The sequence below is a fragment of the Lampetra planeri genome, chromosome 4 (genome assembly GCF_965212315.1).
Source record: "Lampetra planeri chromosome 4, kcLamPlan1.2.h2, whole genome shotgun sequence".
Taxonomy (NCBI): Eukaryota; Metazoa; Chordata; class Hyperoartia; order Petromyzontiformes; family Petromyzontidae; genus Lampetra; species Lampetra planeri.
The window spans coordinates 3,124,962-3,148,414 of record NC_136110.1 but is presented as its reverse complement, the minus strand read 5'-3'; the positions used below and the strand labels follow the sequence as shown (position 1 = coordinate 3,148,414).

General features: G+C 45.8%; 1 protein-coding gene across 8 annotated transcripts in view; it reads right to left on the bottom strand.

Annotated features, from left to right (window-relative positions):
- ATE1 (arginyltransferase 1) overlaps positions 1–23,453 on the bottom strand; it is a 103,345-nt gene that overhangs the window by 66,838 nt on the left and 13,054 nt on the right. For 4 of the 8 annotated variants that reach the window (XM_078593043.1, XM_078593046.1, XM_078593042.1 and 1 more), the window contains 3 exons: positions 16,684–16,812; positions 15,935–16,063; positions 4,794–4,826 (listed from right to left, as the gene is read on the bottom strand). In XM_078593043.1, the coding sequence (XP_078449169.1) occupies positions 4,794–4,826; positions 15,935–16,063; positions 16,684–16,812 (291 nt within the window). The remainder of the gene's footprint in view (positions 1–4,793; positions 4,827–15,934; positions 16,064–16,683; positions 16,813–23,453) is intronic. The other 4 variants (XM_078593044.1, XM_078593050.1, XM_078593045.1 and 1 more) reach the window with 3 other exon arrangements.

The window sequence follows — 23,453 nt, the reverse complement described above, 5'->3', positions numbered from 1 at the left end:
CACCATCAGTCCATGAACAGCGCGCCAACAAAATGCGCTAATATTGTTTTCATTTTCACATGCAGTCTCATGCCTTATTTCAAGATAATGGGTGACAGACCAGATGCGTATCTTTGCAAGCCCGTGACGCGCGTGAACATGGTAACATGTTTCTCTTATTTACGTTCCACTGAAACGCATGCGTGACCCTGTGTTTGTGTCGCTTGTGCCGTTTCTGTCTTATCTCTCGCCTTGCCCGTGTGCGCTACACTCTATTCCAGGTTCCCAAAGTGGCGTACGGTCATAATAACGTCGCCCTTTATTTTTTCCGCCAGATGGCTCAGTGGTAGAGAGAGCGGCTCGCAATCGCAAAAGGTTGCGAGTTCAAATAATAATAACTTAAATAAATCTTGGTTGGGGATTGTCTAGGCAAAAGCGTCCCTCCAGGGTCGGTAAAATGAGCAACACTGTGTGGGAAAGCAACCAGCGGAGGTTGTCCCGATGAATAAAGACACTCCCACCATAGAAATGTCAAACTTCCACCACTGTCTCAGGAGCGGTGCAATAAATCACTTCACTTATCTCGCAAGCCTCGATGAGTCCAAAAGCACATTTTAGGTGGGTCCCTCCATTGGGATATTTGGCCAATTCCACTCATGATGTTTTTTTGGCCGCGCGTGGAAGGAAACCCGAAAAAGCACTCGAGTCTCCGCACGGCTAGAATTAACATTGGCCGCACTGCCACCTCCTGGCTCCCGCAGAGCCCAGGCCGACGACACCTTGTATTCCCAGGCAAGTCGTCCTCCCATCCAAGTGCTAGCCAGACTCAAGAACTGCTTGGCTTGCGCGAGCCGCCGCGACCGGACGCATTGAGGGCGACGTCGCCCCAAGTGCGACGGCAACGGCGAGAGGCTGCCCACAAGTGGCGCGCCGGAAGTACGGCAGGCAGGCAGGCGGGCGAGCAATTTTTTTTCCTTCTCATTTCGTGCCGGTGACGGATATTTTGCCGGCGTGTTCTTTACGTGCAACAGTATTTAGCCGTCGGGTGATGCTGTATTCAAACATTTTACCGTTCATTTCTACGAGACTTATTTTGTCGATTTTTCGGGGTTTTGCGAATCGGCTTCAAGGCACAGAAGCCCACACCCACTGCACAATTCAAACGACGAGTTCACGGGAAAACTGTTTTACTTGTTGTGCAGGCATTGTAAACCGCGATGACTATAGTTTAATGTCGGGTGGCTCTGCTGATTCAGACCCAGGATCTGAGCAGTGGTGCCTCACTGCTCTGACATGCATATTAGCCCCCCCCACCCCCCCTCACTAGCCCCCCCCTCCACCCCCCTTCCCCTCATCCCTGAGTCAACCTGCCACATTTTTTTATTCTTGCTTATTTTCTTTACCAATTCTTCGGGAAGCTTTAAATGAGCCAAAATGAACTCATTTTTCATGTGACTCCTTCGAGGGAGGGGAAAACGTGTACTTGGTCATTACAGACGCCTAAATGAGTAACAGGAAGGCCAACCAACGCCTGCACGGTCGTGATGTGGAATATGGAAGTGAATTCGGCATTGTCCAATGCAATGCGGCGAGGTGAAAATACACAAATAGCCACGTCTGTTACACCACAAGAGGTACATTCACACGTCTGTCAATTCACAAGGAACCATCCACGATGCACAAATGTGCGATTTACAGTCGCATAGCCTCGCCTGACTCCGGCAATAATTGCACAGATTTTCAGTTTTTTTCCATTTGACGTGAGTTATGAGCTCCCCGCACCAATTAAAACATTGCCCTAATAATTGCAACATTAATAATGAGTGCAGTGTCAAAAGCACAAAATCCCCTTTCATTGACAAATGTGCACTATTTACACAAAAAAACCAAACGCCTAAGGTACTGACGTGTTAGCGCACTGCCAACAGCACACAATGGCTTGCTGTGATGAACCATCGAGACGGCTATACTTAAATCCATGCACAAGAAAAACCACGATCTCTAATTGACGACGTGTGTTTTTTTATTCTAGAAAACACACATAGAGCAATTACAGCACCCCTTAGTAACAGTGCGCAAGAACATCGCGAGCATCTTGACTTGATCAGCCGAAGGTTCAACTCTGATGAAATAGTGTTCAATGGGCCAGACTCCGTATCGGCTTCCCAGAGAAGAATGGAGTAATGCAGTGGCTGATTGAAGGCAACACGGCAAAGCCATGTAATATGCGCTAAACCGGCGAGAGTGGCCGGGATGAAAGTCTGAAGAGAAGGCAGGCAGTTCCTGGCCCACACATTCCTGTTTCCTTTAGTAGCCGACTTCCCTTAATTAAACCCACCTGGCCACCTACACCTACCTACTTAAAGCCCGTCCCTACGACCGCCAGGTGCCCCCCAGAATAATCCGCTTGGCTCACGCTCGCCGGGGTTCGATGTCCCCGCGCGTGGGGATCAACGTAGCCGGTACGCACCAAGCGCGTGCGCGCGCTCGCAGACAAGCACACACGCGCAGGCTCTGCCACCTCTTCAAACAGAGTGTCACGCCCTGCGACTAAGCAGACGGGCAGAGCAGACGGGGCAAAGCAGGGATGGTGAACGCGAGCAGCGCGGCGGGAGAAAATTGGAAACAGCACCGGGGGAAAACCGGCGTCAACGCGGCCGAAGAGAAGTGTCCCGCTGAGGAAGTCGTACATCAAACCCCTTAAATCGACGGCCAAAAAACTGACCGGGAAATGTACAGTTACTAAGTGCCAAACCCTTCACATTCAATCGCGAGATGACGGTCCTGGCTGGGCCGGGCCGAGATCATTACGGGACCACAGTGCGGCTAAGTGCAAGAGATGGGGGGGTCGTGTTACTTTCTGCGCATTTTCCAAACGCCGGGGGCCCGCGGGCACTTTTCAATCTCAAAAGCTTCTGTTGGCTAAACAGTAATGCCCGCTCGCGTACGCATATTGACGCCGCCTGTCTTTCATTTCACAAGTAGCCCATTGAACGCGCCGGGCAGCTGAGTGGAAGCCCACACCGACGGGCACCATCTGAAAACTCTATGACGATGTCACTCATTGTACGTGTGCAGCCCTAGGTGTCAATCCACTGCTGGATGAGCGTCTCCCCCACGCCGTGCAAGTCGCGGGGGTTATTCGGCCGAAGATCACAACGCTGCTCAGCTCAGTCTGGTGAAGATGGCGATCACAGACGTGGGAGTGTAAAAGGACATTGCAACAAATGTATTTTTTTCCTGCGCTGCCCAGAATATAGCCCCTGCAGCGGCCCAGAACGGCTGTTGTGCATCCAAGCACGAGTCAGTCTACACTCCCGCTTCATTTATGACTTCTGACAAATCGGGCACATTGCGAGCCATTTGGTTACACGCAATCTTACTTTACTTGACCGGGTTTTATCACAAGGACGTGGGAAAGTCCACTGCCAGATATCACGAAAATATGAATCCACGTGGCATCCAAGAGGCCACTTAAAATTCAATGGTTCATCCAAAAGAGGGTGGGGATGTCAGCAATGCACTTCTCGGAAGACAAGCGCAGGACGGGAAGAAACCAAAGAGGTCACTGCGGTCATCGCGTACAGCCCTGGGTGGATTCAGAATTCAAAGCCGCAAGGCTGACGGGCTTTTCAGGAGCGGCCGCCTTACGCTACACTCGATCGCACACAAGAGAGAAGAAGACGGCCACTTACGTGAGAAGGGGTCACTGCCATTGCGTCTTCTTCCATAACACTTGTACTACAAAGGTTCAAGGCCCTGGAGCCCGACCCTCGCCTTTAAGCAACACTTTAAAGTTGTAAACAAATCCCTCGATGAATGAGCATTAGTTATCTTCAGTTGTATTGGGCGCACGAGGATTTAAAAGCTGTGGGATTATGAAGAACCACGTGACCGCTCAGAAGATTCATTGATTGAAATCGATTCTCATGATGACGATTGATGCAATGTACCATTGTGAATAAGGATTGGTTGGATATTTGTATGAGCTTTTGTTCAATTTATCTGTCGGTGTCCACGTTTCTGCTCCACTACTTCACAGCTGGTGATATGCACCTATCGAAAACTTTCCTCTCTCGGCACACTAGCAGACTGCTTTTCATTTATCGAAATATGTTTTCCAAAAGCACTCCAACCTGCTCTAGCTCATCTCTATTTTACAAGTTTCATCCTTCTCAAATATCCAATAATTTACTGAGATATACATAAAAACTCACATTTATCAATAACATACACAGATATAACACTCCGATGTGTTTTCCAGTTGTGTCCCTCCCACAACTGTTTTATATATATTTTCATTAAAATTGTTGTACAATACATATCATTGTGGTAAAGATCTATTTTAAGCGGCAATAAATAACATATTTAGTAAAAATGTGGCCAAATTACACACAAGGTCAAGTGACAACCTATATTGACTAATCAGTCCCACCTCCTTTTGTTTCCCCACCCTACAGGAACCGACCAATTATTTGGCCTCACCGTACCACACTAGGTGCAATTGAGTAGACACAGAATGATGCATCATTTGATTGACACACGCATCAAACCACGCACTTCGATTATTGACAGATTATGCAAATCCCGTGCTCAGGTGAGATTGGGGTTAATTGCGCCAACAAGGCAATACAAGATTGAACAACAAATGGGGCATTAAAGGCTCGATTCTTGAATCAAAATGACAGCCCCCAACTCATTACAATTCATATAATCACAGTGGCGGTGGTGGTGGGGGCGGGGGAGCTAATCTTTACGCACCACAAAAGTGAGCGGCGGCGGCGGCGGGTTAAAGCGCGTTGCCACGGCCTTACCTTGAAAGGAGAGTTGCACAGGAACCGCTTGAACTGACAGGGCCCAGGCGTTGGCACGACGGCGCAGGCGTGGGGCGTTCGGTCGGTCGGCCGGCCGACGGCGGAGGGGAGGTAGCGGTGGAGAAGGGTGGGGGGGGGACGAATGAGAAAAAGTGGCCGGGAGAAAAATGCCACAAGATTAATAGGGTCAATAACCCTGTACTAACGGGCGTCTAACAAGGCAGGTTATTCGAGACGCAATCTCTGCTGAAACCCTAACCAGCGTGGGCCTACGGGTGGCCTGACCCCGTCTCAGAACTACCCCCTGCTGCCCCGCGCCTTGGCAATTCAAACCTCATTATTGCCTTTGACAACTGTCAAACAAGACACTGAGCTGAAGTGCCGCAGAAAGATTTCACCAGAGAAATTCCCCAATGGCACTGCTTGTTGATATTTTTCTGTTGGATCGGTATTTTTATTTCCATTCTACCAAGCACGGTTGGCAGCCAGATGGCATAAAGACCTGAATGGATGCAGCTTCGTGACATTTATTTGCAGTAAGGCAAGCCTCTGTCATGGTGTCTAGCCCACATTCACTTCATTTTTTTATTTTGTTCAATTTAAAACAAACACAACTGTAATTTTAAAGCAATAAGGTAACACATACATTAACTCAGCATGTAAAATATGTTTTTTTTTACTGTATTTGATATTCAATGAAATAACATTATTTAAACCTTATCAATCCATTGTTGCATGAAACCTTGCCCAAGCTATGCCGGTCATGGAGGTTGTATGACCATACTTCACCATGTTGGTCAGTGCGGGTTTCTTCAGATACCACTCGCCACTGACATTAGGGCTGTAGCCGAGTTTGAACCCGTCGTTGGGTTCATAGCGCAGTGCGCTAACCACTGCACCATTGCTCCATCCCACAGTATTCGCTAATAGTCTCAATTGAAACCACGTAATAAAGGCTACTAAATACATCAAACAACCTTTGAGATGACGTACTTTATAGGTATATTAAAGGAAATATAAAAAAAACATTTAGAGGAAATTATAATCTTTATATTGAAACACTGCACATTCAGAATCAGATCAGAATAGGTTTCTATACCGGAGAAATCCGTTGAGCTGAAAAGCTCTTTATCACATTATCTGTATATAATAAAAAAACAAGTGAAATTTCAAAACACAGTGAACCAGGAAGCTGGGTGGTTCAGGAGTCAGAGAACTGACATGGCACTTCTGAGAACCAGGGTCTCAATCTGGGTGTGAGCCACCATTGCTTGAACTGAGCTCTCGATCAGTTTGCTTTGACGGCATCACAGTCCAGTCACCAATGCCGGCAAAAGAAAAACCCAATCACGTGCTGCATTCATAATATTTACTACATTTCAGCTCTGACAATTCATATGAAAATATCAATACGAGCGCCACGTTGCAAACATTTCTCCGTAGCAGGGCACGTGGGAAAATGCGCCCGCTTAGTGTGCGGATTAAAAAAGAAAGTCAAGTGAAAACAGGTCACAAGTACGTAGTTCTAGAAAATCTGCCAACTCACAGAGTGATGCAATGGCTCCACGAGCGTTCCAGCTGGACAGTGTCTCATGACGTAACACCGATGGCACAATGTTAACAGAATTGATGCATCACAAGGGCCACCTCCAGCCAATTAAAGCCACACCAACGCCCCAAGTCAACCTCTGTCACGAACTCCCATAAGAAGAGACCCTACTCCGCCTGCTTCTTTTAAAATCTCGCTTGCGTCTCAGTAAGGGCCCAAATCCAGCGGTTCTCAATTCGTGGGTCTCGCTCCACCTCCACCCCCTTACCCAGGGAGGCGCTAGAGCCTTTCAAGAGGGGCGCAGGCTGTGACATGAATACTGTGCAGGAGACATTTTTACTGTGTACGGTGAAAATCAGCACCATGATGTAGATTAGAAGACAAACTAATATACAACCAAAATCAAATGCCTTACGAACATCGTGTTGACTAAAACCTTGGACATATTATCTTTCTACGTATCTTGGTCTTGATTGGAGGAGCCACCATTTCAAGCAGATTGAGAATAACTGCCCTACCTTGCATCATTATAATAGGGGTTTTCCCCTTTGGTCTGGCAACAAAACAGAAACCTTTATACAAGGAATCATGTCTGCATTAACCACAATACTTGTGGTCAAAATGCAAACAAAAAACACACTCTGATAATATATGCATTGTCCTTGAAACTGATTGGTCCACACCAGAGACGGCTTTCTTTTGAGCCTCGTCTCAATTGGTGCTAGACCAGAGGACGCCAAAATGCGTACAGCTCAAAGACAATGCACTATCAAAGTAATGAGGGCTCGGGGTGAGCATCTACATCATTAGACCTCCTTTGCCAGTACCAAAATATAATTATAGGGTTTTCCCCTTTTTTCTGGCAACAAAACTGAAACCTTTTTACAAGGAATCATGTGTGGATTAACCACAATACATGTGGTCAAAATGGAAACAAAAACACACTCTGATAATATATGCATTGTCCCAGAAACTGATTGGTCCACACCAGAGACGGCTTTCTTTTGAGCCTCGTCTCAATTGGTGCTAGACCAGAGGACGCCAAAAGGCGTACAGCTCAAAGACAATAAACTATCAAAGTAATGAGGGCTCGGGGTAAGCATCTACATCATTAGACCTCCTTTGCCAGTACCAAAATATAATAATAGGATTTTTCCCCTTTTTTCTGGCAACAAAACTGAAACCTTTTTACAAGGAATCATGTGTGGATTAACCACAATACTTGTGGTCAAAATGCAAACAAAAAATACACTCTGATAATATATGCATTGTCCTTGAAACGGATTGGTCCACACCAGAGACGGCTTTCTCTTGAGCATCGTCTCAATTGGTGCTAGACCAGAGGACGCCAAAAGGCATACTGGCAAAGGAGGTCTAATGATGTATATGCTTACCCTGAGCCCTCATTACTTTGATAGTGCATCGTCTTTGAGCTGTACGCCTTTTAGCGTCCTCTGGTCTAGCACCAATTGAGACGAAGCTCAAAAAAAGCCGTCTCTGGAGTGGACCAATCAGTTTAAAGGACAATGCATACATTACCAGAGTGTGTTTTTTGTTTGCATTTTGACCACAAGTATTGTGTTGAATGCAGACATGAATCCTTGTTAAAAGGTTTGAGTTTTGTTGCCACAAAAAATGGGAAAATATATTATCATATTTTGGTACTGGCAAAGGAGGTCTAATGATGTACTTGCATCATTACTTAAAACATTTTCGTGGGTTTTGCACAAAAGAGGACACTTGCCACAATGGCGTGTGGGGCATTTGTTTTTGCAAAAATACATCCGTGTCATCTTCACAATGGCAAGTTTGCCTTCGTGGAATTTTAGGCACCTTAAATTTAAAATATAGGCCATGACGGAAGTGGAGTTATTTGAAGATTCGCAGGCCTGGTGGATTACTAACGTGCTGCTAGCACAACTCTGCAGGGAGGGCATGCGCTGTTGCGGTCATCTGGGAGGGAATCACGTGAGAATATGCAGTTAATATAAATGCTGGGCAGTGCAACTGCTTAGTTTGCAATGCACAAGAATTATCAACACTTTGGCATTTATTTATTTTTGTTGCTTTTACACAATGTTCCATGTTACCCTCTTTCCCTCGCTGCCACATCTCAAGTCCGTTTAACCCCAGCCCTATTTTACGCACACAATTTCCAAAGTGGAATGTTTTTATTTCCGCCATGGTTTTCGCGTGGGTAAATGTCTTTGTTCTCTTGCTTGATTTATGCAGTACATAGCCAGCAAGAACAAAGTGCGCAAAAAAAAACGAGTGCTAAGGTTCGCAGCAACACTGGAAATCTAAGCAAGCTGGGCCCATTCCAAATTCTACATTTTGTCCCAGATTAACAAATCGATGACAGGCCACCGGGGTGATTAATGAAGATCGAGGATGGCCTTCACTCCTACGAGCAGCAGCACATGGCTTGGAACAGACGGGCAACAGCACTCCGAGCCAACGGCAGCACGAAGCCATGAAACTATCTGCAGCAAGGATGGATTACCCGGCACTGGCTAAATTTCATTGGGCACTACATTATCAGCATGCTCATGATCCCGATGCAGAGAGACTGCCCTTCTTTTCTGAATTTGGCAGACAAAAGGCGAGGTGGCTGGAAAAAACTAAAAAGGTAATTTGTATTTCTCTGCCGTAGCTTTAGCCAGGACGTGCTCAGATATAAATTATAGTTCCGGCATTAGGATTGCATAAATCCGGCTGCCAAGTGGGCTGGCGGGTCACGTATAATACGGTTGTTTTGCTTTGGTTTTGCAGCCCAAGATGGCTGGCGCCACATCATCATCATCATCCTGCCTTATTAATCCTGCAAATGTAGCCCGACCCCCGCAGCGGCAAGCGAGACTCGGGAGGATTTGCTTTGGGGAATCACGTGCCTGGCAGGGCATGGCACAACTGGCTCTGTTAAACCTACAGACCATCATCACAACATGCCAGGCAAAGCAGAAACTTATTCACACATGCAGAACGTAGCCCGGGGCACAATAAGCAGCCAAGTGAATGTTTATATATTTTGTGCTAATAATGATACCCATGGGCTCGTAAAAATACTGTTCACATGATCCTCTCATACGAATTAGGTGAATCTTTTAAGGCATATCCAACAATAGGCAAGATGAGATGACGGAAGCATGTAAAATTTCCTGTCAATGACATCGCTACATTTTTAACTCATTGCTGCTGAACATGTTCTATTATTAAAGTAACGCAGTCGGTCATGGAAATGCAAAAGACAATAATTACATTCGGTGGCTTTCCTGAAAAAAAATATCAATTTGTATTCATTATTTTATTTGTTTTGTGAGATACATCAAGCTGAGAATGTGGAACACAATGCACGGGCCAACACATTAACGCATTTTTTCGTTATCACAGATTTGAGAAAGGAACATGTTTTTAATCAAATTAAAAACCCACTTGGTGGGGTCATCTTTGTTCCCGTGAGTACTAAAATCCGTGCCAGACTATCAAAGGACGCTAAGTCCTTCTTGCCAAGTTCTTGCCAGATGGCCTTACACGAGCTCTACTATATAAAACACTTTCATTGCATCAATGTGTCTAGGCATGCAAGCCATCGAGTACAAAGGGTCGTTCAGTTCATCGGCCAAGAGAATTGAAACTAGACGTGTTTACAATGACAAGGGGCTTCGTGATGATGGCAGAAGTATAAATTTAAACGTTGAGGTGCAGATCCATATTGTTATTGCTGTTTAACCAACTTACATTCCAACTGTGATATCAGCGGCATGTCACGAGCCATAGATATTTCCAAACGTAACTCTGCAGTTTGCAGCGCGCCCCCTAATATCGGAGGATGGCCCTCGAAGATGGTATCAAAGAACTACTTCCGAGGTCATAAACAGGTCTCTTTATCTACACCCGCGGCACACCTTTTACATGCTGTGCAACGGTTGTTCGTCATATGACAATCAATCTCATAACGAATTTGCCAAATTATGTTAAAAACTTAATTTAATGTGATGGGGGATTTTTGTACAGTCATTGGTAACTGAGCTGAAACCATATACGAGAACCCGGTTTAATCACCGGCGGCTTCCTGGATATAGCTTAACAGACTGTTGGGGCAAATGCTGTTAGCGAGTAAATATGTAGGCCAGCATGGCACAAGAGGGGGTGGGTGGCCAGCACCACGGTCAGCCGCCTTTGTCTCCCCAGTGGTGATGTTTACACACCACACCAGCTACTCATTTGAAGACGAGTCGAGTTAGGGGAGGCCCAGGACCGGTTCAGATAATGGTCACCGGTGTTGGCCGTGAGCGGGAATCGAAACTTGGGTTGCCGGGTTCGTAGCGCAGCAGCGCAGCGTGCTGACCGCGGCACCACCACTCAGCAGCGCCAGCGCGGTGCTTGGACCTCTGAACCAACCGGCTGCAACCAAGATGTAAATCCATCTTCACAGTTGTGGCACGACACCAGGCCCCGGAGTAGTTACATTTCTTTTAACTATTTAGATAATTTTTTTCCTCATATGTAAACGTAATACTAACATGTGCATAAAATGTCGGTATGGCCTCTGCAGATTTAATGCCAGGTAGGCTCTTTAAAAGCAAGTTAGTGTGAATTCCAGTGGGTGCACACAAAAATCCACCAACAAAAAAATATATGACATGACGAAGCATGCATCCAGATCAATTTGTTTGCATACTAACTATTCTTGGCCCATTTCAACAGGGTATATAACACTTTGTTTGGTGAGTGAATGGCGAGTAAAAAGAATTGGCCAAAAAAATGCAATTTAAAATAAAGGGGGAGGGAGGTGGTCTTACTTTGACTCTGCTGCACAGCGATTAAACCGGGAGAAATGCCAGTTTAAATGGTAATTTGCAAAGGTCGCATGAATGAAATATTTACAAGATTGCAAGTCAGGAAAAGGGAATCTATTGCCCAATAATCCTATCCCATTTTTTTGCACTCCTCCAATCTGAATTCAGCACCCATCTTCAGAGTGCCAAGCGAAAGCGGAAGGGGGGAGAGGGCTTCACGTTTTTTTATCAATTTAAAAATAAAAATCCTAAAGCTTCACTGCAGAAAAAATTCGCAGTGCCGTGCAGTTTTCCCAGGCCATTTCGGAAAATGTCCCAACACTTTAAAAGCAGCAGCAGCAACAAAAAATGGGCCCAGAAGCCACAGGCTGACGAAAAATGAGAATTACCTCGTAGCTTTAGCATATGCCTTGCAATTACACTAAGATCCACACACTCCTGTGCAGGTCGATAAATAGCACAAGATGTAAAGTGGAGAATAAGATTTGTTAATTGGCTAGACTATGGCTGTGTATTGGTCCAAACTAAATAACCCATATGAAGGCTTGTTCAATAATTGGTTCTGTAAAAATATGGCTTTGATTAATGTACAATTCAAACCCAGAAAAATACACAAATCCTAATGTTTATTGGTGTAGTACCTGCTGCTTATTTTCAGCATATATCAACAAATAAATAAAACTAGGCATGTAATAAAGCATTGATTATTTAATTAATGATACGAGTCCGTGCTCAATCCGCTGCTGCATTAAGGCCTCGACAAGCCATCAGCATCTCTCACAGTCTTGCAATGCAAAAATCCATCCAGTAATTGCAAATGAGCTGAATTCATTGCTCCATCTCCGCATTGACTGCCACGCCGTCGTTAGTCTCGGCCACCGGACGTCATCCCTTTGAGCGACGCGTCCTGCCGATGTGGACCACATGAACCCTGAGCCAATGGAGGCTCTGCATGTACCACAATGGCAAAAAATAATGAAATCTGGAACTGAATCGAGTCCCTGGATCGTGAGAATTGATCATACTGCAAGGAGGGCAAATCGTTACATTGTTAATCATGGAATGTGCAGCAAATGCATGTGGCAGTGAATAAAATATGGGCGACTTGACCAACCAGCACCGACCAGTAAAGTGAAGTGTGGTCAAATATCTCCCATGAGCCACGTAGTGATGCTCTCATCCAGCAGTGGATAAACAAAAGCTGGCCACTGTCTGTAGTGGCTAGAGGCATTCAACAGTGCAGTATCTAAGTTGTGGACTGTGCATGGGACTGCCCCAGCGTCTGAATGTACAGACTTCACACGCACACACAGCCGTCTGTAACTTGTGCGGAATACACAAATGCACCACAGACGCCCCCAGAGGCTCAGACAAACATAAAGAACCGAGCCAGCAGAGAACACAGGAAAGCATTAATTACGGCCTATAAAATGATGACACGCATGCCGAAAAGTGCGTATCTCTTAAATTCCACCTTTTTATTTATGGGGAACAGGAAGGCCAGGTTATTTTTATAATCCTTCATCTCTCCTTGCAGCCCTCGTCGAGGGTGGGTTTAAAGCACGCATGCACGCTATGAACCTTCTTTATTTCTCCACTGTGAATAGCCTTGAAGAGAGCCTGACTCCTCTGCTGATTTGCAGTGTTACTTTAATGTAATCTCAGATTAGCTGTTCCCATTTTGAATGTGTTTGTCAGTGTAAATTTCAACTGAAGAACAGACTACAAAAGCGAGACACGATGGCTTTCATTGGTTTATTAGATATACGATGATTGAAAGTAACTATGCGATCAAGAAAAAAACTTGTTTCCATGATGACCAATGGACAAGGCTGGTGACAGAATGAAATCGAAAGGAGAGCACATGCAAAACAGAATGACCACTGCAGTGGAGAGAAAGGTGATGAGATCTGCTAATGTGCAAGAGATGGATTTCAGCATTGCAGGATCATCTGCAATGGTACCAATGTGGGGGAGGTCTTTATTCAGTAGTGGGGAGATCATAACTGAAGATGACGATGAACCTACTGCTCTAATTACATTTTTAAAATAAAAAGCCATGTCGCACAGATCTGACTACACAATTGTAAATTTAAAAAAATGTCTCCCCTTCTGTTAAATATTTACATATTCATTTCCACCATTACATTCCAAATGTGATATCGGCATGACAAAATATGACAAAATCCTTTTGGAACAACTCACAGCTAGTGGGGTATCACCCTGTGTCTGAGTGATATGCAAGGTCACAGCAGTGGACCTCTTTATGCCTCACTTGGGACAAAGAAATTTCACTACGTCTGCAAATTTGAGCGCGTTACAAATTTAACTATTATTATTATTAGAATGGATCGTTCTGAAAAAAAGAGGATTTGCACAACTCTGAGAGAATCCCAAATAGATGCCTCTTCTCACGACACGACATTGGTAGAACAATTGGAATAGAATTGGGGGAAATCTTTTTTTTTAAGACCAGAGGGTGGCACTCGATATTTGACATGTTAGGCTAACCCCTAACAGATCATTCTCAGATTCTGCAGGTGTAAATGGCCAGTCAGTATATCTCTCTTTAAAGCAATGGGCATTGAGTCGAGACCATGCTTTCGTACCGATATCGATTACACGCTTAGGTAGCCAGGAAGACCAGACGCCCTCGGCAAGTGCCATTGGCCAGAGGGTTGCGCTAATGGAGGTGAATGGACATAAAAAGTTGCTGAAGTCTCGTGAGAAAAACGGCGCGCCGAACATTTTATTCTGCCCTATAACAAACTTACAAATGCTTACTTTTTTTCTGGGTTGCATAAGATCATCCATAAATCTGGCAGCGGTTTTATTTTTGTTACACTTTTCTATAACAAAAACGTATTTCCAGCTGCGCGAGTTTTTATTTTTTTTTAAAGGCACCGCCGAAAATAATTTGCATTGTCGCTAGCGACCTGCCGGTGGTCACGTTGACTCAGAAGTCGCGAGGCCTCGTGACAAGGGACTTATGCGCAAGGGCACAATTAGCGCAGAGACTAAGCGGGTCACGAGGGAAGGGATAGGAATGCTCGAGTCTGCTTTGACAGGAACTCATAGGCAATTACGAACAAACTATTAATATTCCTTATACATTTGAGCGCATAAGGCACGCTTCATTCGGAGCCGATCGATGCTTAACTGTCAAATTCGGTTGTTCGTATGAAGAAAATAGTCGATGGACAATTAGGTGTATTGTTACATCGCAGGACCGCGGCAAATGATGGTGGCTTTTATTCAGCCGTGGATTGATCCTCAATGCTAATGATGATGATGACAGATTAGAGTAATCCAAAAGACGTTGCTGAACAGGCATCTAATATTAATATTAATTTATGAATGCATACAGCCCTGTTGGATCATTTGTTAGTCTTTCAGCTGAAAGGTGTTTATTTATGAGATACTTTGTTTATTATTGTGTGCTACAACGAAAGCTGCAAACGAAAAAACACAATAAAATGATCCCTGCAGAAGAAAGGCTCCAGGAAATGCAACCACGACAAAATATCCTGTTCAATAACACAACAAATATAATTTTCATCATCTACATCATTTGTTTAGAGAGGTGACAAGAGCATGCTTTGGTGCACATGGGGATGGATAGCAAGGGTCACACAAGCTGCCAATTGGCCCACAAGCTCTGCGCTGACATGGCACAGCGTGGGAAGCCGGCCAATTGATCTGGCACCATAGTTCTGAATTCATGCCAGGTTTTTAAAACGCACGAACAACAAGTAAAAAATTGCCGCGCACAAGACAAATGCAAGGAGCTTAAATCCAATCACTGTTAAACCACGACCACAAGACTTCTTTACGGAATGTTAAAATTTCACAATATTTGAAATACGTTTTTCAAAATGAGACATCAGCCATTATCAATCCACTGCTGGATTAAGGCCTCCCAAAGGCTCTGCCATCTGTCATGAGCCTTTGGCAACACACCTTGCACCCTGCACACGAGCCGACCTCACTGCTCCATCTCCACGTTCCATTCCTTAGCCGCCACTTTGTCGGTAATCTTTACAATTGCCCATCATCATTCCGTCCACTTACTTTTCTCCACGGTCAACATTTTGTCCGATTTGTGTCCCCGTGATCCACGTGCTGCTCTGTCTCATTCCCAGTGTAGGCAGCAGTTTGAATTGGGAGGTTTTACCGAATGGCATTGCAAATTATTGAATGCCGTCACATTAAATACACAATTATTAATTTTGACATCGTCCATTTCATTTTTATGGGGCATTATCAAAGTAACTGGTGGCAGCTGTACTACTTTAGAACTCGCTTACCATCAATATGGCTAATGGGCAGTAAATGTAGTTTTTTTTTATAAAACTGGCAACAAAAAATATCGCTGCTACTCGAAACTGTTTAAATATATATGCAGTATAATAATGAGGAAAGATGTTAAAAAGCAGGGGATAATTATTATATTTTACAGCCCTTTCTGGATTCACTATTGGAAGGTCTCCCCATGCTATTTTCATCATGAGGGCTTCATTTTACCATACTTCACCATGGTGGTCAATGCGGGTTAATGACTGGTTGAGACCATCACACGCCAGTGATATTAGCCGTGGCTGAGATTCAAACTCAGGTCGCCAGGTTCAAAGCACAGTGGCACAAACCCCCGGATTACCACTCCAACCCATAAAATGCGAGCATACAATGAGCACAATTTATAAACAACGCAACATTTTTTTATACATGTATTTTTTGCTTTAAACGATGTGGTCGCTGGCAATGATGACGATGATGAAGGAAAAGAAACGCACCTCCTCAGAGCAGCACTGCTCCGGAGCGTCGTTGTGCACGGCCGCCTGGTACTTGGCATAGAGAGCCGCCGACGCGTCAAACGAGGCCCTAAACGAGTCATTCTCTAGCGAGCATGGCACCAGCCTCAACTTTGAACGGCGCCGGGCCGCAGCGAGGCAGGGGCAGGGGAGGAGGCACACAAGGATGGAGTTTAGGCAGCGTGGCTCAACGACTGTGAAGCCCAACACATCCTTCACACCTGCTCAGAGGAGAGTCCGTCACAAGAAATCAGAGCGGTGTGTCGGTGACTCTGAATGGACCCACACGACAATAAGCACGAACAGCTGGGATCGAGTTAAATCAACCTGCTCTCGAATTTTCAATTCGCAACTTATTTCCACAAGCTTGTCGTTGGGAATTTGTCCAACGGCAAAAGCATACGGGCCATCGACTATTACGGAAGATTTTGTTTCAAAAGAATGTTCGCGCAGGAAGTAGCTTAATTGTTTATTTTTTTATTTTTATGTTAATTCAAAAGCCAGCTGTTTTGTTCATGAGTGGATTTCCATACTTGAGGTGAGTCAGTAAGATCGTCTCTCTTTCAACCAGGCCAAGGAACAAATTTCCGGATATTTTTTTGTTAAAGTCAAGATTTAGAATTGGGCTCCACTTGGGGCCTACCACAGCCTCCTCCACAACCCCTTTCCCGGTAAGCGCGCATGCGACGGTTCGTCACCCGAGCGCCCACGACGCGCGCTAGGTCTCTAACCTGCTCCTGCGAGGGTTTGCTGGGGGGGTCCTTGTGTACGACCACCTGGTAGCGCTTGTAGAGGAGGTAGGACACCTGGAAGCTGGCCAGGAACTCAGAGCTGGGCGGAGACGACCTCACTAGCCTCACCTGAAGCAAGGGGCCACCGATAGGAGCATGCAGCGGAAGGGCCACACGATTCAAGAGGGTGGGGGGAGTGGGGGGGGGGGAACACAAGGCAACATAACGTTTAAACGCAAAAACACAGACTGTCACGGGGACAACGCGTACTTACCAGGTCACTGTAACTCGGCACAAAAAACATCGTAAGAGCAAACAAATCATAATTTCAGTGATGGGAAAAACTGAACCCATCTTAATGTATAAACCACCATTTTCCACTATGTTTGCAATGTCTTGGATATCTGCAGGAATGAGTCGAAAAGTGACTCGAACCATCTGATCAAAAAGAGGCCATTTTCTCCGTTTAGTATCATACGAACTTGCGGCATTATTTGAGGGCATTGGTTTGAAATGACAATTTTTTGGGTTCCGTAATAATTCTTGGTTGTGACAATGTTAACGAGCATAGCAGGAAATAGGTGGTGACCATTCAGATACACGTGGAGTAGAACTGAGTGCAAAATAATACAGGACTGGTTTGATCGTTTCCTTTTCATCATGACTCAATGGTACAAAACAAAAAAAATCTGCGGCTGCAAAGTGCACGTTAGCTAAGCGCTGACTTGCTGACGACTCACCTCCAGCGTTGAAAGACACGGAATACTGTACGAGCATGCAATATTAGTTGCTGAATCTTAAGAAGAAAAATCCCAGCACATCAAAAGTGAATTGGCCATTCCTTTTCAAATGCCACTGTCAAAAATCACATTCCTCATGAGTGACACCCATCACACAAACAGCAACAGTGGCGCAGGCTGCGGCCTCCAGTCTCTGCGAAAGCCAAACGGACCGCAAATCTTCCCTTTTTGGTCAGGCGCCTAAACACACACACGGGGTCGCTAAATTTACCAGAGAGAGGGAACTTCCCGCAGGCAGCCCCAGTGAGGGAGTACAGAAGGGACCATTGTTCACGCCAGCACGGTGCGCGCCAACAGCAGCGGCTGTGGCGGAGGGGAGCGGTGGCATAGCGGTTAGCGGTCTGCGCTACGAACCCGGCAACCCGAGTTCGATTCCCGCTCACGGCCAACACCAGTGACGATTGTCTGAACCGGTCCTGGGCCTCCGCTAGGTTGACTCAGCCTCAAATGAGTAACCCGGTCCGGTGTGTAAACATCGCCACTCGAGGGACAAAGGCGGCCGGGCGTGGTGCTGGCCACCCACCCCCTCGTGTGCTGTGCTGGCCCTCATAGGCGATCCACGTTAACAGCACTTGCCCCAACAGTGTGGTAAGGCTATACGGTGGGATCTTTGTCTTTGGTGGTGGTGGCTGGTGAAGGAATGGAGGGCGGATGGAGGCAGGCGGCCGAGCGAGCGAGGCGAGCGGGTGGGTGAGCGAGCGGACGAGCGGGTCGGCGAGCGGCCTAGCGGGTGGTCGAGCGGACAAGCAGGTGGGCGAGTGGGCCCCAAATCAGCTGGACAAACAGAGCACGCTCCCCGCCACCTTGAGCTGTGAAGCCGCATCGTGAAGCCTTACGACGCGCGGGAGCTGGTGTCATGAAGAACCGTCCCATCTATTGGTGCTCTGATGCGGCTTCATTGAGTTAGACCCAAGGTGTCGGAATGAGGAGTCATGGAAAAGGATCCCCCCCCCCCACCCCCCCTGTATTCGCACGACAAAGGGTGAAGTGGATTTATTTTAGGTATAAATACAAGGTGCTTCAAAAAATGTTAACACTTCTGAGAATTTGTAATAATAATACAAGAGATGTGCCTCCGGGCTCTGGAGACCACCTGGAGAAGATTCCAGACATGCGTTGACAACGATGGCGATTAACATACGTTTGTTATCATGTTACTCTGCATTATCCGTTCTTTTTTCCATTAAAAACAAGTCCCATATGAGTGTTAACATTTTTTGAAGCGCCCTGCATAAAGGGTGTAACGGTGCGTAGGCCAATTGCCAAATCAGCTCCGAATGAGCAAGGAGAGTGTTGGGATGGGTGACCACCGTGCATAAAATATGAGTGATATAAGCCGCCGTTGAGAGCAGCATGAATCCATTGTTGTGTTGTACTACGTTCCCATGCCCATGCTCACCGCCGTCACCAACCTGTACTTACCAGCATGGTGAGGTAGGGTCAAATAAGCCCCAAGACCGACACACCGGTGGACTGACAAAAGGGCCATTATACCTGTACACCACATATATAGCATGAATATGTGAAGATGCACTGGTGCAGATGTAAATCTATTCTTACGCTCACAATACATGACTCCAATCCCAAACGCAATAATCTTATGATTTACAAATTGCACACAATTTTACACAAGCAATATGTTAATGTTACATTTGCGCCAATGGAGCGAACAAAATTCGACAAGCACAAAAGAATGAGAAACAATACGAACATGACAAGAAATAACGTTACAAAACAGCCCTCGAATCGCCAAAATCAATCAAATCGTTTGCTTTAAGCCTCTTTAAAGACAACTGGCCAGCCTGCCAGAGAAGGCCAAATATTCTCCAAAGGGGGCCCATGTAAGTGGAGGCCCTTCTGCCAACAGTATGTACGTATTTTTAACTTCTTTTGCACCATACGTAGCCAACCGTGCTAACGGGAGCAGTAGCGTTGAGTAAGCAATTACAGGGCTGCACCTTTACCTCGCGTTGACATGCAAGGGGGTAATCAACACTTTGATAATGTACAACAAAGACTCCCACATAGCCTTTTGCAGACTTTTCGGGGCAAGTGCTGCGAGTGAGCATCTATGAACCTACAACCACTGCTGTGGAGGCCAGCAAGGGAGGTGCATTGGCGCACGGAGTAAATAGCAGGAGAGCAGGCGACGCAGTGCGAGTCAAGGTTTCGGATGTGTTGGTAAATTCGACTGAACGAAACAAACATAAACTAACAATGATCGCAATTACACCAGAGTACACGTAATTGCAGCATAACCTCAAGTGAAAGACTTGCTTTATTCATATTCAAATGTTAATTATCCCTAATGAACATTGGCTACTTTTGTATTTTTCTTCCTGTTTATTCAGTTTTAAAAAATATATTTATTTATTCATTTATATGGTTAATGGCCACATGTGATTTTCTAGTTAAGAAAAATAAGCTGCCAAAACGCGATATTATAGTTCAAGGAAATGATTAGAATCCAAGAAGTAAAAAAAAAACATTAATAGCAAAATGAAGCAATTTTGGCAGCAGATAAAAAAAACTGATCTGAAACTGTGCAAGCGAAGTGCTTGTAAAGTCATAAACATTCCAACATTGGTAAATAAGCGTCGGCTTTCTTAAAAACATGTTTGCTTTTGAAAAAATACGCCAGCCAAATTGCCCCCAAAACAAAGAGCCGGCAGTGCGCTTGTGATATCAAACACCGACAACATTTCCATGCCTAAGGCGGGCAAGGCCCCCGTGAAATCAATGAAATTATACACAACACATTAGCACTGCGCTCGCCAGCCCACTCAGCGGCGGCAAATCCAGTCTCCCCAAAGCCGTCCCGACGGTCGATCAAGTGGCAGCCGTGAGTCTCCACACGAACGCGGGCGGATGTGCAGCACGCATGGCTCACAAAGCCAACAACAAAACATTACCGCCAGGAACAAGTTAATGTGAGGGGGCCACGTTTTGTTTGTTTGTCGCTTTGTTTAACCGCCGAGCGCGGCGAATGGGCGGCGAGACGACGCCGCGACAATTATACTCTTTCCTTTCAAGAGGTTTGCGACGGTCAAATCAGATAGTCGCACACGCACACACACACACAAAGAATAATTAGTGCAAAAAAATAATTACCGGTACACAAAATGCAACATGGGAGGAAAGCGAATAATAAAAACAATTCCCCTTGTGACATCTTAAAAAAAGAAAATTTGAAAATATTGTTGAGATTTTTTTTTTCAAATAAAGCCAGCATCCTGCCAGAAGAGACATGCCCAGACAGATGGGTTCCGTCGAGACAGGTTCACCACTAATGGCTCACAATGAGCACTCGTATGAAAAGCGATCATTACATCTCTCAGCCACAATAGCCGCACGCTAAGCATTGTTTATGTCGCATGGCCTCTTTTTTTCTCCCCCTTAAAAGCCATTGGGCTCCTTCGGGGCTGGATCTCCGATCACACTTATTTTTGCCTTTCATAACCTACAGGAAGACAGTAAATAACAGTGCACTGGCTCAATATTTATCGTGGCATTATTCAATATTAAAAGCACGCAATACATCATGGCCCTAATGCATTGCACATGTTCAAACTTTACTGTAAAAAAAAAACTGCATGGTTAATACTTTGATAGCAGAGTTTACGTTTTAGGTTTCTCTTAAAGGGTAGTCTCAGACTTCATTTACTGGGCAAGGAGTCCCTGAGTGCCATATTTCAGAGAATCACGAAGTATTGCTACACAGGACCCCAACGATTACCAACCTGCCTTGCCCTGGGTCAAAATATCACCCTAGTGCCCTCAATATGGTACAAGAACACTTAGAAATAATAATAATAATAGTAATTTTACAGCCCTTTGCTAAACCACTGCCTCATGAAGTCCTCCCCGTGAAATGTCTGACCATATTTCACCACTGGTCAATCCGGTTCGAAAGGGTGGCATTAGAAGTGGCCGGGAATAGAACTTAGGTTGCCGGGTATCCATGTCGGAGTGCGCTCATCACTATGCCACTGCTTCACCCCTTATGCAATGTAAGTAAATTAACACTCAGCCAGTTATGTTAACAACCACCCCCCTACCACCAACCTGACTAAGTGCATCCACATTAAACGACCACGTAAAGCAATCGCAATGTAGAAAGTGGGCTCCTTACTTACCCGGTACACAAACATGAGATTTAACTGTTTAGCATGATGCAGTCCCCTGAACGACAATAAACTTCCAAAGCTCAATTTGGTCTCTCCCCGTTCTTTATGACTAAACCCGACCAGTTAGAGAGCAAGACTTCATCCGGCCAAGTTTCAATGCGCATGACTTTAGATGTCCCACAGTGCAATGAAATGTTTTATGTATTTAATTGTGCAAGTCCGGCTGCGCTCCAATTACGAGTTTGGCAATAAATTACATTTCAGCTTAATAATGCACGCCCCCATGGCCTCGCTTCCGCTGGCATTTCTCACCAAAATCATGCAATGATGAGATAGACAAAGATCCCCCCCCCCCCACCATATAACCTGGTCAGACTCAAGGGGTAAGTGCTGTTAGCGAGCACCTATTAAGGCCGGAGCAGCACACAAGGGGGTAACGTGGCCAGCACCACCACACTGCACGCACACACATGCCTGGCCCAGCGCCACATTTTGCTGTAGAACAAGGGGCCTCGTAAGGGAGATCTGTGTATCTGCTCGATAAAGAGAAAGGTGGAGAAGCTCTGAGATTTAACAAAATGAGACGTAACAATGCATCGATAAATATCGATTCTTAAGCTGACGATGCAGGCATCGTATCGCGCGTGTAAAGATCACCGTTCTGAGATTCCCGTGTGTTATATGTTAAGGAGGTTTCACGTGATCTCTGTGATTTGATTAAATAATCAAATGACCAGTCTAAAACGTGACGACAATGTATGTTATTTCTGAGGGTGAGAATCTATACGTGCCTACTTCCAAGTATGTAAAATCTCATGGCTTAGCCGGCAGAGACCACGATGGACAAATTGACCAACAAATGGACCACAGATGCCAGGACTGGCAGATGGAGGGAACAGAAGGGCAGAGAGATGGAGAGATTTATAGCCAGAAGGACTGCCGGCCAGACTGGGAGCGACTAACCAAGAGATTCACAAGCAGATGGTGAGACTAAACCGGACAAGCAACAACTTTGAAAATACATAGGACTTCTTGATCATGACGACACGTGCCAAAGTCGCATGAAAGAGACTCATGCTCAAAGGAAGTGGATGAGTCGGCGTAGTTTATTGAGAAGCCACTTGTTATCGCCTAGATTCAATTGCTTGAAGGAGCTCCCATCACGTGGAGCGAAACGTCGGACATCGTGCCAAACGACACGCAGCAGGACCCGAAAACACATCGGGGATCTATAATCCGCTTGCTGGTTACAGGACAAGTCGGTGACACTATGGATTGAGTGCGTCAGCACAAAGCACGGCGGGGCTTAAGCAGTGAATGCACCTTCGGCAAGCCGGCGGTGACCAGGTGATGGATGTGACCCCTCGACACAGGGAGATTCCTCGCAAGTCGTAAAGTCCCTGCAGACATTTCATTGCAATATCGTGTTCCTGCGCCGCACTGCCGCACACGGGCATCCTGCTCAACGCCTCCACCTCATACTCACGACATATATTACGTGCAAATCGGACGGTTTTGCGTACAACATGAATTAGCCCGGCCATAACTCGCCAAGTAATTTGGGGTAATTATCAGGGCAGTGGGCCTCACCAGTCAAAGCGCTGGCGTCAACCCGCTCTGAAGTAAGACGTTAAAACCTTCCCAACGAGACCCACAGTCTCCGGGTAATGCGAGTGCCGCCGCTCCTCGGGGCTCGCCACTTTGAACAATTACCCCAGTCACTTGCAATCGCGGCAACAACAACGCTCTCTTGTGGCGCCCGTCACGCGCGGCACCTCCCGCGGAGCTACCGTTCGCTTCCCCGGCGCAAGCACGCAAGCACGCAACGCATGCAGCAAGCAAG